Below are 14,709 nucleotides of genomic sequence, written 5' to 3'. Positions count from 1 at the left end.
TGAATAAGTAGTGTGAATTTGAAAATATATGGTTAATTTTTATTACGAAAAAACGTTTTTACTAAAAAGTTCTTTTAGTTTCCTGAAAATATTTATATCGTGTGTTAAATTAATCTTATTTATTTTAGAATGGCCATTTTCTCGAAACTCTTGGCTACAATTCAAAAAAATTAATCCCAATACGTTAATTTAATCCAGAGTTACGAGACTTTAAACTTTGCACGGGTTTAAAATGCCCAGTTTAAGCTAAGCGGAAAATAGCGAAAGTCTAGGCTGAGAAGAATAATTTTGGGATTATACAATTGTTTCAACCGTTTAACGCAACAATTTCAACAAATAGGCAGGTATGTATTCTTCGACTATTAAGGAAAACAATAAGTTGTATTTTTCTTGAATTTCGACCTGTATGCCTTCGATAATGCCTCATATATTCCTTTTTAAAATTTGAAAACCTCAATATTATCATTAAATTGTGATGACAGTATTAAAAGTTTTTACTTTCCATCAAATGACGGAGAAAAAACCTTCTTAATTTTCATAATTTTATTTAAATAACAATTTTTCTACATACGAAAATGAATAGCTTGATTTTAAAAACTCCTTTCCTTTTTATCTGATGCTGCAATCTCATATTTTTAGTTTTCGCATATATTTTCTATTTAGGAATACATCATTTTTATGATGCTTCAGAAACCATGCAACATTTATTTATTTTTTGGGCAGCTTTCACCCCGAAACTAACTGATAGTGAATCTTCACAAAACTCATCGGAGTTAACACGGCTGATTAAAATGTTAATCGCAGAAATTGGCAACGAGACTTATTCCGCGCGATAAAGCGGACGTAACGATAAGAACCCTTAGAATCGAAAGATCTCAACGAAATCGTCTAAGGGGAAAGTGAAGCAATTTCTAAAAAGCGGCTTTGGATCAGTCACCTCAGAAAGGAAGGAGAATGACTTGGAGGTCGTATGTTCAAACTGCCGACAAAAAGGTCACTTTCAAATACATTGCAGCATGATAAGAGCAGACCGGGACAGAACAAGCTTGAGCTGACTTAACAGGAAGTAGTAAGGATAGACCAGAAGGCCAATCCTGCTCCCACATATACTCTGTCGACTTCATTGAACAATAGGGTGAGGCGAAAAAATTAAAAGTCGGCTTTTCGAAACAACCGAGTGTGGAAAAGTTGTGAACCGACGTACCTAAGAACATATTAAAATTTCAGCCCGATCGAGTAATACCTTCTGCCTCCGGAAACTCCTAAAAAATGTGCAATTTTAACGAAAAATTGCATTTTTTGCTAAAAAATGTTAAATGTTAATAAAATTTAAAAATTATATGTATAAGTACATTTTTATGCTAAACGATGTTATACGTGGTTAAAAACACATTTGTTACCGTAACACACGTGCCTGGCAAGAGTGGAACAACAAGACAAGCAACAGTGGAGCTGCCATGCCGCGGCGCCTGACCGGCGGTCATTCGCTGCGTACGCTGGTTCTGTTGAGACACGTCCAAACCTGTCGGGACAAAGCTTTCTGTAGGGTAGCGGGTGGCATCCTTTTTCGTTTGTGATATTCGCTGCCTTTACGGAGTTTAGGAGCTATCGTTGTTCTTCTATGTAATAGTCTTTTTTTAGACCACGTGGTCTTCCTACTGTACTCTGTCTCATTAGTTTATATTGGGCTTAGAGTACACGTTTTGCTCCTAAAATTTTTTATTTGGCGCTTCTGTCATATTCTTGTTGCTGTATCTTTTTCTTTCATACTTCTGTTCAATCTGGTGTTGCTAACTGGTGCAGATGTAATTTCCTTCGCTTCTCTGCATTTATTCACAGTTGCAATTGCAACATCGCCGAATTTTAAAAGTCGCTCGACGTTCAACTGCCCTTTGTTTGGTGGTCCAGAAGAACTGTCTTCTTTTAAACTTTCCACGTATGAAGGTGTTATCAAAGGCTGTGCTCTTGAAAGGCAATGTTTAGCTCCCAAAGAGGAAAAGAAAGAACCCTTGTTTTCTGACATTGCTGAGAATATAGCCAAGGAGATTATTTCCGTGTACGAAAAATCATCAATACCACATGTTACGCATAAAAGAGTTGTACAAATGTTAAAGGCTTATCATGAAAAATATAAAACCATCATGAAGTCACAAAACAAACTTCAAAGCTGCAATAAAGTTGCCAAGACTATTGAAAGTTTTAAATTACATGCAGAAACAAGCCTTTTCGACATATGCTCTTACTAGGAAAACACAGAAAGCTGCCCGACTTCTAAAGTTGCCAGATAGTACTTCCAGAGGCAGGGAAGTAGATTTGCCAGCCAATGAGACTAGCAATCATGGTAGTATTGAGTGTCCGACCAAGAGTGATACTAACAATAATGATTCTCCCCATCGACTTCAAAGGAGTAGCAATCTTCTTCCTCTGAAAATCGTTTAGTTCTTTCTAAAACAGCTCTAGTCAGCGATAGGTACTGTTTGTCGGACAGATCCGTCGCTGCCATAGCCTTAGCTGTCTTGCAGGCTGTTGGTTTGGTGTCCGAAAATAATTTTACAAACATCAATGATAGAAATAAAGTTAGGCGGGAACGTTTAAGGGTGAGGAGAGAAATGAGAGAGATCTCTGCTGAGAGTATTGAAACACCTTTGTTGGGGTTGTATTTTGACGTGCGCAAAGACAAAACCCTTATCTTAGTAGAAGAGAGAAACAAACAATACCGTAGATGTGTCCAAGAGGAACATATCACTATGGTACGAGAGCCAGGATCATTATACTGGGGACATATTACTCCTACTTCAAGCGAAGCCATCTCGATCTCCATGGGTCTGATTAAATTTCTCGAGGCTAAGACCGACAACATAGACATTGACAATATTTCAGCTATATGTGCAGACGGAACTAATACAAATATAAAACACGTGGAAGTAGTTATTCGTCTTATTGAAGAAAAATTAAACCACCCATTGCAGTTACTGATTTGCCTTCTTCATTGCAATGAAATGCCTCTTAGACACCTATTTAACTTACTTGATGACGAGACTACTGGCCCTTTAAGTTATAAGGGGTCCATCGGCTAGCAATTATCAAAGTGCACTTCTTTGCCCATAGTTGAATTCCGACCAATCTCCTCAAACGTTCAAAACTTAACTTTAACGGATCTCAGTACCGATCAACAATACCTCCTCGACATGATCCGTGCATTTGAAATTGGAGTTTGCTTTAAGGACCTGGCCAAACGCGATCCAGGCCCTATTTCTCATTCGCGATGGCTGACTATAGCCAACAGAATTCTTCGGATGTACGTAGGAACATCAAATCGATCCTCAGAGGTGGTATCACCTGTGAATTATGTTATAAAAGTATATGGCCCTGTTTGGCTTCTAATCAAAAGCGACCCATCTTGCACGAAAGGTGCCAGGCATGTATGGTCTCTGATTTGATACTCGCAGTTTCTCCTTGAAGACCAGAGGAAAGCTGTTGATAGGGTGATTCAAACAAACGGCTTTTTTCCACCCAGAAAACTTGCTGCTTGCGATGATCTTTGACAAGAGGCCCCATGTCAGAGAGCTTGCAAAACGTCGCATTTTAAAATACAGAATGTCTGAAATATAAGATGGGACCATTAGGCCTAAGTCCTTTAGAGTTCCTAAGATTAATTTTGATGCACCTGATTACATTGATCTGATATCTTGGACTGGGACCTTTATCACTGAGCCGCCTCTGTTGGCAGACATGACCATAGATTATTTGATAGGCATAGTGACAACCGGCTCAGTCGCTAAATATCTTTACCCCCTGCTTTCATGCCTCACGCAAGTTGTGGAAAGGTACGTTCAGGTTGTCATTGATGCAGCCACTCATGTCCGTAGGGAGGAACAGCGACATGGTTTGATACTCGCGAAATTGACTTCGCGGTCACAAATACCGATTTGGAACACAAAAATCCAATACAGTTTCTAAACAGGATATTTATGAGTACTCGTGATGCCGAAACGGTATGTGATTACGATGCCCTTTAACGGCATTTAAATTTTACTGTTTTGAGAATCCGTGTTAATATGGTTAACTCACACTATGCTAAAGGATGGTAGGAGGAACTCGGAGTACAGCTACCTTAACGTGGTGAGTTCTGAGTCACTGAATCTTTGAATTCTGTGAGCCGAGAGCTGTACAAATGTAATACTAGAAATGACTAATGAAAATGGTAAAATCCTTTCTTAGCTTATAATATGGTCTCATTTGGGCTGGGCAACACATCAAATACAGCATACTAGACTTGTCCAAACATAATATACAGGTAGCTTTACCACGAAAAACATTGTTCAAGATAAAAATGTACTTATACATATAGTTTATAATTTTTATGAACACTTAACATTTTTCAGCAAAAAATGCAATTTTTCGTTAAAATTTCTCATTTTTGAGGAGTTTTAGGAGGTAGAAGATATTATTTGATCGGGCTGAAATTTTAATATGTTCTTAGGTACATCGGTTCGCAACTTTTCCGCACTCGGCTGTTCCAAAAAGCCGACTTTTTATTTTTTCGCTCCACCCTATTGAACAAGGTCCCACTATCTCGTACAATAAAAAGGGAAGACACCATCGTTCTTATAGTCGAATAAGCGATCGACAGTATCATCAGATGAAGGCCCTACGATACCGCTACGATTGGAAGCAGAGCAGCCTCCAAAGGAGGGCAGAGCGCTTAACTTGCGAGTGTTTACGTCTGCCCGAATTGGTAATACTGCTAAAGTGATTGCTCTAATCGATTGCGGTTTAACTAGAGCAGTCATGGGAGATATTGGCTTAGTCATTACAGAGCGGTACATGCCGCACATGGCACCAAACCAAGAATTAATGACTACTCAAGGTACAGTCATTCAGATCCAGGATCTATAGCTATAGCTACAAGCTATCTAAGGATCGTACTATAGAACGCCACCTCAAGGTAGGCCTAGTGGCGCCATCTCTTGGTCAGGCCGGAAACTTATCAATCCACCCTCGTATAAGGTCCCACGATCTCTAGGGACAGTAATTCAATAAAGCGTTTATAAAAAATGGTATGTTATGCACCTAGGGGGAGAATAGGGACTTTTTCGACGAGTGTATGTTTTCGGTACACGTCTCCGGCTCGCGCTGCGCGTTCGCCTACAACTCTTATTGAAAATGTACACTAGTAGAAAAATTCCCTCTCCTCCTTGGCGCATACGATATTTTTTATAACAAATGGATGATTTTTGACATTTCTCAAAATACATTCATGAATTGAGCCGATATTTTGAATGTAAATTCAGTAAATTACTATAAATTACCCAAAATTCAATTGTAAATATTTTTAAATATTTTGCGGTAATTTATTATATTTTCGGTAATTTATGGTCATACTAAGGGTAATTTATGGTAACTTACCATAAAGTGCCCAAAATATGCACTTCCCATAAATTATCGCAAATTCTCTTATCTATTACTATTATTCTACTATCTATTATTTTAAAGCAAAGGCCGTTGCTTTAAAAGCAAGGGTTCCGAAATCTTAGTTCTGGTGACTAAAAAGTAGAGCTTCAGGCCCACTTTATACGCTTTTATTTTTTTATTTCTTCAGGTCAAGAAAATGTGAAGTTTTCTTTAATTAGGAATTTTTAGTTATTAATAATAGGTTTTACTTAACCTTCTGTTATTTAGAACATATGATTAATTACAATAGAAAGAAGATTAATTTTCAAACCAAAATTAAAAAGGTTCCAATACGATTTTTCAACAAAATAGTTGAAATTTCACCCCAATAGTTTAATTTCCAAGAAATCCAGATGAATTCTCAAAGAAAAATGTAATAAAACGTAATTCAACCAAAAAAATATTTTTATTTTTTTCAGATCAGGTAAATGAAACTAGAAAAGGTAAGTTTCAAGCAAAATGTGGAATTTTATACCCAATAAGATACATTTTAAACAAAATTTCAATTCTGTATCGAAAAGAATGACCTTTTAAAAAATTAGTTTATTTTTCACAATAACGTCAAATAAAAAGATTAGAAATCTGCGAAATAATAATGTGAAAATTCTCAATTTTTTAAGAGTGCTTTTTCGGAAGGAAAACCCAATGAAAAATATGTTTTAAAGATATTAAATACCGTGAAAATTAGTAAAAAAATAAAATTGAAAGAAAATTTTTCGAAATTATAAAGTAAAATATTTTTAGTTTTGTATTTTTTTAAATTAGTAGTAATTTAATTGTAAGAAACACGAAGAACGGGGAGAACTTCAAGTTTATGATTAGTCAGTTTTCGCTCATTTTTAATTCCTTAATAATCTTGAATGTTTTTCATTTACCCTGGTATATGAATTTGCTATACAGCACACGATTTCAATTTTAATTATAATTTCATTTTATTTTAAAGAATGAATGAAACTTCAAGTTTCGATTCATTTTTCATTTTTTAACTGCGTAAAATGTTTTTCAGTTACCTCAGTTAACTATTTTGATCACAAAGCAAACATCGATATCAGTAGAGGAAAACGAACATTCTCGACAAAAAAAATTATATTAGTCTTCCGTGTTACATTTACCGAGGTTTAAAATCATGATCAGTTGCTCTTAATGTCTGATGTTATCTTTTATGAAATGTTCTTGCTTCAGTTAAATAAATATTTTACGTGATAATTCATTTATTATAAAAGCCAACTTCATAGATTACTACAAACTATTCTTAGTTTATTTTTAGTACAAAGTGGATAGAATTGACAAATTCTGGAATCATGAAGGGAGTGATCTTTTTACTGTGTCTTTGTGCCTCCCAAGTAAGACACCCATTTAATATTTATTATTAAATATTTATTTTATACTCTTAAACAGTCCGCTGAATTCCAAAAATTCAAGAAAATCTTTACATTTTTAATTGCATTGTATGAATGGCCATTTTTATTTATTAAATTTTAATGTATAATTATGTAAAGTTGCCTTTTTTAACAATTGTTTTTAATACAAAATTGGATTCATTTTTGAATTTTTGGCGGTTTCATTTACGAATGTTGAATAATGAATCTAGTCGCCACTAATACTTCCATATGAACTGAGAGGTTCCCAAGAGACCATTTTTTTTAAAAGTGAGAAATAATCCCCTGATTAAGATTATCTTGGCTATTTTTCTAAAATCGTGATAATGTTTATTTTAAAAAAATATTGGCACAGTTGTACCCTTAAATAATTGGACAATATGACCTTCTTATTATCTAAATTCTTATTATTTAAAAAAACTTCTTTCCGCTGATAAATTAGGAAAAATTAATTATCAAAAAAGATTAACTGATGATGTTTCAACCGAAAGATTTAAATTAAAATCAACAAAAGTGAAAAAAATAAAGATAAATAAAATAAAAATAAGAATATTTAAAAAATGTATTTAAAGTTTCAACAAAATTAATGAATTTTCAACAACAAGATGATTATTCAAACAAAAACATAAATGTTGAAATAATCAGTACAAATTTTAACCAAGTTGTTTCATTTTTAACCAAAAAGATAAACGAAAAAAAACATTTGCATCTTCAAACAAATATTTAAATTTGAAATCAAATAGGAAAATATATAACAACAACAAAGTCGGTTTATTTAATGAAACTTCCTTATTTTAAATAATAAATCTATTTAATTGCTTATTTTCATTTTTTCCAACCATTAATTTTGTTTATTAAAGCGTTAAAAATGATTATTATTCAAGAGATATTTGCACGTTATTCTTATAGCCTTTATTTTCGGTATCAAGGATATCCTACATTTTAAGCAGAATTTGATTTACATGTATTTTGATTCCAAGAAAAATATTTATATCCTCGAAGAAAATGAAACATTTCTTCAATTTAATAAACATTCTTTATTATTTATTTATTCAGAGCCTTGCAATTAAATATTTTTCATAAATCGATAATACCTTATTTTCGTAAAAAAGTAGAATGGTTGAATTTTGAATTGAAAAAATTAATTTTTATTTTTAAAAAACAATTTTCTAAACAATATTTAGTTCATCAACCAATAGAATGGATTTTGTTAAGTAGATCAAATTTGAAGAAATTAGTTTCACGTTTTATCATAAAAATATGAATTTTTAATAATCATTCGAATTTTTAACAAGATAATTAAATTTTTAACAGATTAAGTAGTATTTTTATTTAAAATAGAAGAATTTGCAACTGAAAATATGATAGAAGAATTCATAATAAATCAAAATTAACTTCTTCAATACTTATTTTTGAGAAGATATTTTAAAAAAATTTTTGAATTTTATTGTGGTAGTTTACTGCTTTGCTCACCTGATCAAATAAAACTTAAAAGCACTGACATAAAATTATTTGACTTTGAAATTTATTATACTGTTTATACTAGAATTGTTTGATTCTCTCAAGGTAAAAAAATATTTAATCATGAAAGACGTTTGTCTAAGACAAAATCATACGTACTCTTTATTACTTTTTTTATTATTGCAAATTTCAACAAATGAAAATAGAAAATTAAATTGGTAAAAATCGAGGGAAATGTGAAATTATTGTGTTAAAAATTAAAATTTTGTTTAATCCATTTCGAATTTTAACTGCGAAAGTGCGTTTTCAATTTTCCTAATATTAGAAATTCTGCAAATTGCAGAAAATAAAAAATACAACCATTGAAAATTCAAGAAAATTGAAAATTACATTTTCAACTGGTAAAAATTGTAATTGATGAAATAAAAATGTCAACTATAGTGGATTAAACTGTTTGAAAATCTACAGTTAGGTTCACCATTTTCTTCAATTTTCAATCTTTGAAAATGCAAGGTTATTTTATTTTTAACAGTTAGTAATTTAATAATTTTGCAAATGAAATAAACTGAAAAATGCAATAATTGAAAGTACAAGAAATATAAAATTAATTTTTTAACTGTTAAAAATCCAAGCGTTAACAATTCAACCGATATAAATTCAAGAATATTTTAAATTAAGTTTTAAGCTGTCAACAAATTATTGATAAAAATATTTTTTCATCTGTTGAAAATTCGGTCTAGAAAAATTCGATTTTCAACAATTTGGAATTTTTCTTTAATTTTCAGTAGTTAAATTTTTATCCGTTGAGACTTTTACTCTTCAAACTATTGGAAAATGAAGCAAATTAAAAATTATGTTTTGACTATTTAATGTTGAAAAGTAAAGTTTTCGAAAGTTGAATTTTGAGCTGCTAGAAATTTAAGGGAATTAAAAATTTAATTTTGAACCACTGAAAATCTTAGTAAATTTGAAAATTCAAGGATTATTTACAGAATTGATAATAAAAAAAAAACTTATTTCTGATTATCTCCATGTCAACTTAACTTAATTCTTATTTTTAATCATAACCAGACTGTCCTCGCATTTTTTATATTGGACCTTTACATTTTACGTGCTAAAAGTATTAAGAAAATGGATGGCATCGTGAAAAAATTACATAAGGATGTAGAGGTAAGTAAGTGGAAATAATTTCATTTTCTAAAATAGTTGTTTGATTGAAAAAGAAATAAATAAAAAAAAATGTCTGTAATTGTTTTTTTTTTTTTGCCGCCTAGGCTGCAATTAAAGATGGAAGGACAAAAGGCCTAAATGAGGTTATAGACGAATGTCGAGAATATTACAGGAACCTCGAAGAATTATATAACAATAGACTTAATATGCAAATAAAGTTTTGTTATACGCTAGCTGACAGTACGAGCGATATTAAGGTGCATAAAAAATGTCACGTATATTACAAAGATTTATTTATTTCATGAAATATATAAAACACATTGAATTTCTTTTAATTCTTTGCATTTTTCTGATTTACTCAAACTTTCTTAAAATCATTTTAATTCTTTAGAATTTTCTTCAATCTCTATACTACCTCGAGTCCTTTAACTTTCTCATTTCTCTTTAACTCCTGAACTATTTGACTTCTCTAAATTTATAGAATATTTTGAATTGCTTGAATTTTCCGAAATTCTTTAGAATCCCTGAAAATTTCTTATTTTTGGAATTTTAAAATATTTTTACTATTTTTAGTTTTCCAAATTTCATGGATATTTTTAAATCCCTGAATGCCTTAAATAACCTTAAATACTTGATTTCCAAGATTCTTTGAAATATTGAACAATTTTTATTCAATTCAAGTGTTACAAAATTTAAGCAAATTAAAAATTTAAATTTTCGATATTCGAAAATTTTAAACAGTTAAATTTCCAACCGTAGATCATTTTGAAATCATTTAAAGTTTGTGAATTGATAAATGGTTAAAATTGAAGGAAATTTAATTTTTAAGTGTTGAAAATTTCAGAAAATTTATTTTTAAACAGTTAAATTATCAACTGTATAAAACACAAAAAATTAGAAATGTAAGTGCTGCAAAATTAAGACAATTGAGCACAATTTCAAACGAAGTTTTTAGCTGTTGAAAATTTAGCAGTTGAAATCTGTAGGAAAGTAAAAATTCATCTGTTCAAAGCTGTATATTAAATATTATAGAAAATCGAAAATTAAGTTCCCAACTTAATTTCTTATTTTATCATTTGAATTCTTGACAGTTAAATTTTTTTTATTACAGGATTTAAAAAAATTGAAAATGGAATAAAATCAGAAACTTAATTTTCGATTTTGCCAACTCGCAAATGGTTGAGTTTTCAACTTAATATCATTCTGAAATTCTTTAATTTTCAGAATTTCTTTAAATTTTTTGAATTCCTGGAATATAATTCCTTAAATTCACTAAATTCCTTGATTTCTCTAAATTCCATGAATATATGCAATATTATAATTTCCCTGAATTTCCTAAATATTCCGATATCTTTAAAATTTTATTAATTCGCTAAAAAAAAGGTATTCTCTGAATTTCCTTATGTCCTTAAAAATTCCAAATTTCCTGAATTGGTTGGATATTCGGAATTACCCGAATTTCTTGATTATTCTAAATTCTTTAAATTTCCGAGATTTTCTAAATTCAAAAAACTATGAAGTAATGCAATAAAAGAGAACCAAGACACATTCGAGGAACTCAGTAGATCTAAAGAAAGATGAAAGAATTAAAAAGCATTGGGAAGAATTAAGAAGCATCATCAGCAATTCCAAACAATGAAAAAATACTTCTAATCCAAATTAAAAAAGATTGTAATGAATTTAATTTAAGTTATAAAATGCAATCCTTATTGGAAGAACGGATGAGCTCTTTAGGAAATTTTTTAATTTTTATATAATTTTATCTACATGCAACATATTTTAAAACATAAGGGGAAAAAATGTTAACTTTCTTCTTTACAGTATGCGGAAAGATGCTACGCTGAAAATATTGCAGAAATAGAAACAGGCGAAAAGAAAGAACGTTTGAATACTATTGAATGCTTTCAAAGACACTATGCTGCACAGTTTGGTCTAGGAGAAGGACAACACCCACAGATAACACTGTAATTGCATTGAAATCACTTACAGACTCTGAATAAAATTTAGATGATTGAATTCACATGCTTCCAATTATTTTTAAATAACGAGATGAATTTTTAACAAATAAAATTCATTTATCACCAAAAGGCACCAATTCTTGACATGACACATCAATTTTTAAATGAAACGGATATATTTTTAACGATAAATATAATAATTTACTTTTGGTTCAAATAATAAATCCTGGAAGCAAAAAAGCAAATTTTCAGTTATATTTACATATAGTTGAATTTACAAACAAGAAGAATTAGTTTATAAGAATTTTTCAAAACAATGATTATTGTTTTTGTATGATATTCTATTTTTTTAGGATCTCATTCTGCACATAAAAAGAATTGATTCTGTAGAAAAAATTGCATTTGTTCGAAACTTCAATATAAGTGCGTGTGTTTCTGACAGTTGTTTGTAAAAATCAATCTATTCTAGAAAATATAATTTTTTAAATCAGAAAAAATTATCCTACAGTAAATCATTGTGCAAAAAAAAATTAATAATTATCCACAGTAACAATATTAAAATAAACCTAATAAGTATTGCTGTAATAATAAATAATAACCATAATCTCGAAATTAATATTAAGTTTATATTAAATTTATTCAATGGCATTCAAATGTTAACAGTTTCAAAGTTTTTGTACTGGCGCTAAATTATTGGACGATTAAACGATGTATCTCTTCCCAGTGGGCACAAAATTTGGCGACGTCTTTACGACATCTTTACGACATCTCTACGACAACTTTACGACATCGTTAAGATATCTGTACGACAACTTTACGACATCCTATGTCCATGTCGTTTCGGTGTCTTTGCGATATCGTAAAGACATCATCAGATCATACGACATATTTACGATATCGTAAAGACACCTTAACGACATGGACATAGGATGTCGTAAAATTGTAGTAAAGATGTCGTAACGATGTCGCATGGATTGCCGTTTCTACCGAGCAGCCTGCCTGGAAAGCATGCTGCCTTCCGTGCAGCGGGGAGGCCAAAAGTACTACACCCCTGAAATATCTCTCGACGAGTCTCTCTAACGTCCTTAGGACAAAAGACGTTAAGCTGATCCATCGGAAGTCTTTTGTAGCAGTGTAACCATCTTTCTCAGATACGAAAATGAAGGCGACTCTACCATCCTCCCATACTGATGGCTGTATAGGTGTTATCAGCCCCTTAATATTTAAAGCGGTAGAAGGACCCTAAGGCCCATTCCAAATTTTTTTTCCTACGACCTTGGAGCCGAAATTTCAATCGGCCCTCTTTGACAATTGGGCCCAGCTTTCCTACCCACTTAGTTAGTTCGTATTGTTTGAAACCCCGAGAAGCGAACTTCTATCAGTTGGTTCAGCGTTGCTTCTTTATCTACGATAAACTTGCCATTTTCGAGGCTCATCGACCTGAAGCGAGCTTTCAGGGTTTTCGCTAATATCTTGTGCAGCCTCGCTGTTTTTAGAGTGCCTTCCGATTCCTTCATTAAGTCCCTCCAATCTTTCTTGATGTACTTTCTGATATATTTCCCAGTCTGAAGAGAATTTAGTTGTATTTGCCCTGTTGCGCAACGTTCTAGTCTTTTGGGGGAGTTACTCAAGGCGAATATTCTACCATTCTGCCCATTATCTAGAATTTATTGAGCTTTTAGTACAATCGTTTTTCATATGATGGAGTCAGAGTCCTCTGCAGAAATTCGACGGTGCGCTCCAACTCATCAATCTTACTACAGTTTGTGGGAAGTTCCAAAAACCTTTCTCTGATTTCCACTTTACATGGGTCCGAAACTGTATTTCTGAGGTTTCTGATCTTTGAAACCATGGTTTATCACAGGTTTAGCTAAAACAAGATATATTTGTAATCCGAGAAGCACCCTTGCCAGAGACTCTCCAGTCCGCTACCCTGCTCCTCAGCTCCTTCAAGCATAGAGTCAGAGTGAGAATCTGACTCCTGTTTTTATTGTTGAATTTGGTAGTATCACTGTATGATAATGTTCTTATCGCAACCCAACAGAAGAGAAATCATGGTCTCCTGGCAGTGCCAAATAACAGTCTCCACGTTTCTGGGAGGTGGAGGTCCATCAGCATCGTCTGGGAAATAGGCCTAGGTAATAACCACCTCTAGACTTTCTTCGCTTCTGTCCTTAAGTCTCGCCTTGCTAACAGCGGGATCCCTATAGCAGAGCTTAGGCACCATCATCGAATTTATATTCTTGATAGGTATGATGGCCCTTGGCGTTTATGCGAGCCGCCCCTTATATATGGAGCCACATCCTGAAAAGCCATTAATCCTTAACCGACATATCCACGGGTCTTTTATTTGAACGGTCCCTGTCTGCATCACTGACATGCGTTTGGCTAGAACAATCGAGACGCCTTTAATTCTGTGCAAATTAATCTGCATCATTGAGATTCCTGTCTCAGCTATTATAAGGCTAATGTTGGGTATCTCCGGATACTTATGGTCCGCCTACAGAGCTCAGTTGGGTCACCCTGAACGTAGCACTACCAGCCGCCCAGGCTCTCCCCTTTAGCCTGGAACTTTGCCTCTCAGAATACGCCTCTCGCGAATCAGTTTTCAGGATTGGGTTTTGGATCCTAAGGCGTCCTAGAACGGTCGTTGGATTTCCAAGGGTACTGGGAATCATTCCGGCCCCCTGCGCTACCTCTGCAGATATTCCGTCCCCTTGACTTTCAGGCTTAGTCCCTCTATGAGTCGAAACGTTGGAGTCCTCTCCACTATACAGTTTCTCCAATACATGTCTGCGGTCTTGACTACCATGGCCCCGCCCTGATAAAGATTTTGTTGAATCTGAGGGCGTGCCCCTCGCGGGGTAATGCGTCAATCTCTTCAGAGATTTCTGGTCTCAATCGTTTCAGATCCTGGAGAGCTAGAAAGGATTCATGACAGTAGTTTCTCTAGAGTTCTGATTTCTCCTGTCGATAGGATGAGACTGAGGAGCTGCTCCAAGCGTGAAAACTGCAGTCACTGCTCCCCGTGAGGAGTCTTAGTTACTGTTTGAGAGACGCGCTTTTCGGTCTCTCTTCTTTTGTTATCCGCTGCGGTTCCTCCTTATCCTCATGGAGAGTTCCGTTAGCAACGTTTCTATCGTGCCGAGAGGATTGTCGCCATCCTTATTAATTTGTACCACTTCCGGTGGATTTGTCCCTCAAGGAGCCTTCCACTTTTGGCGATGGATTGGAGAAGCTCCAAAACGGGCCCCTCCTTGTTTTTAGTTTTTTTTTTCTGTAATCCT

The 14,709-nt window shown here is 33.2% G+C and overlaps 1 protein-coding gene across 1 annotated transcript; it reads left to right on the top strand.

The window, feature by feature from the left end:
* The first annotated feature begins 6,647 nt into the window (after positions 1 to 6,647).
* On the top strand, positions 6,648 to 13,554 carry LOC117170738. The gene is made up of 5 exons (XM_033357770.1): positions 6,648 to 6,797; positions 9,366 to 9,464; positions 9,569 to 9,721; positions 11,286 to 11,428; positions 13,467 to 13,554. The coding sequence occupies exons 1-5, from the start codon at positions 6,756 to 6,758 to the stop codon at positions 13,552 to 13,554; spliced, it is 525 nt and encodes a 174-aa protein (XP_033213661.1). The 5' UTR covers positions 6,648 to 6,755.
* Positions 13,555 to 14,709: the final 1,155 nt, after the last annotated feature.

Source organism: Belonocnema kinseyi, chromosome 4, assembly GCF_010883055.1.
Source record: "Belonocnema kinseyi isolate 2016_QV_RU_SX_M_011 chromosome 4, B_treatae_v1, whole genome shotgun sequence".
Classification (NCBI taxonomy): domain Eukaryota; kingdom Metazoa; phylum Arthropoda; class Insecta; order Hymenoptera; family Cynipidae; genus Belonocnema; species Belonocnema kinseyi.
Note: the sequence above shows the minus strand (reverse complement) of the source record. Positions and strands in the feature narration are given on the sequence as shown.

Excerpts from the sequence above, each read along its gene's own strand:
- LOC117170738 (XM_033357770.1), top strand. The coding sequence starts at position 6,756 with ATGAAGGGAGTGATCTTTTTACTGTGTCTTTGTGCCTCCCAA. Across the intron at positions 9,722-11,285 it reads ACAGTACGAGCGATATTAAG|TATGCGGAAAGATGCTACGC; the intron begins GTGCATAAAAAA and ends TCTTCTTTACAG. Across the intron at positions 11,429-13,466 it reads CAACACCCACAGATAACACT|AAGAGAAATCATGGTCTCCT; the intron begins GTAATTGCATTG and ends GCAACCCAACAG.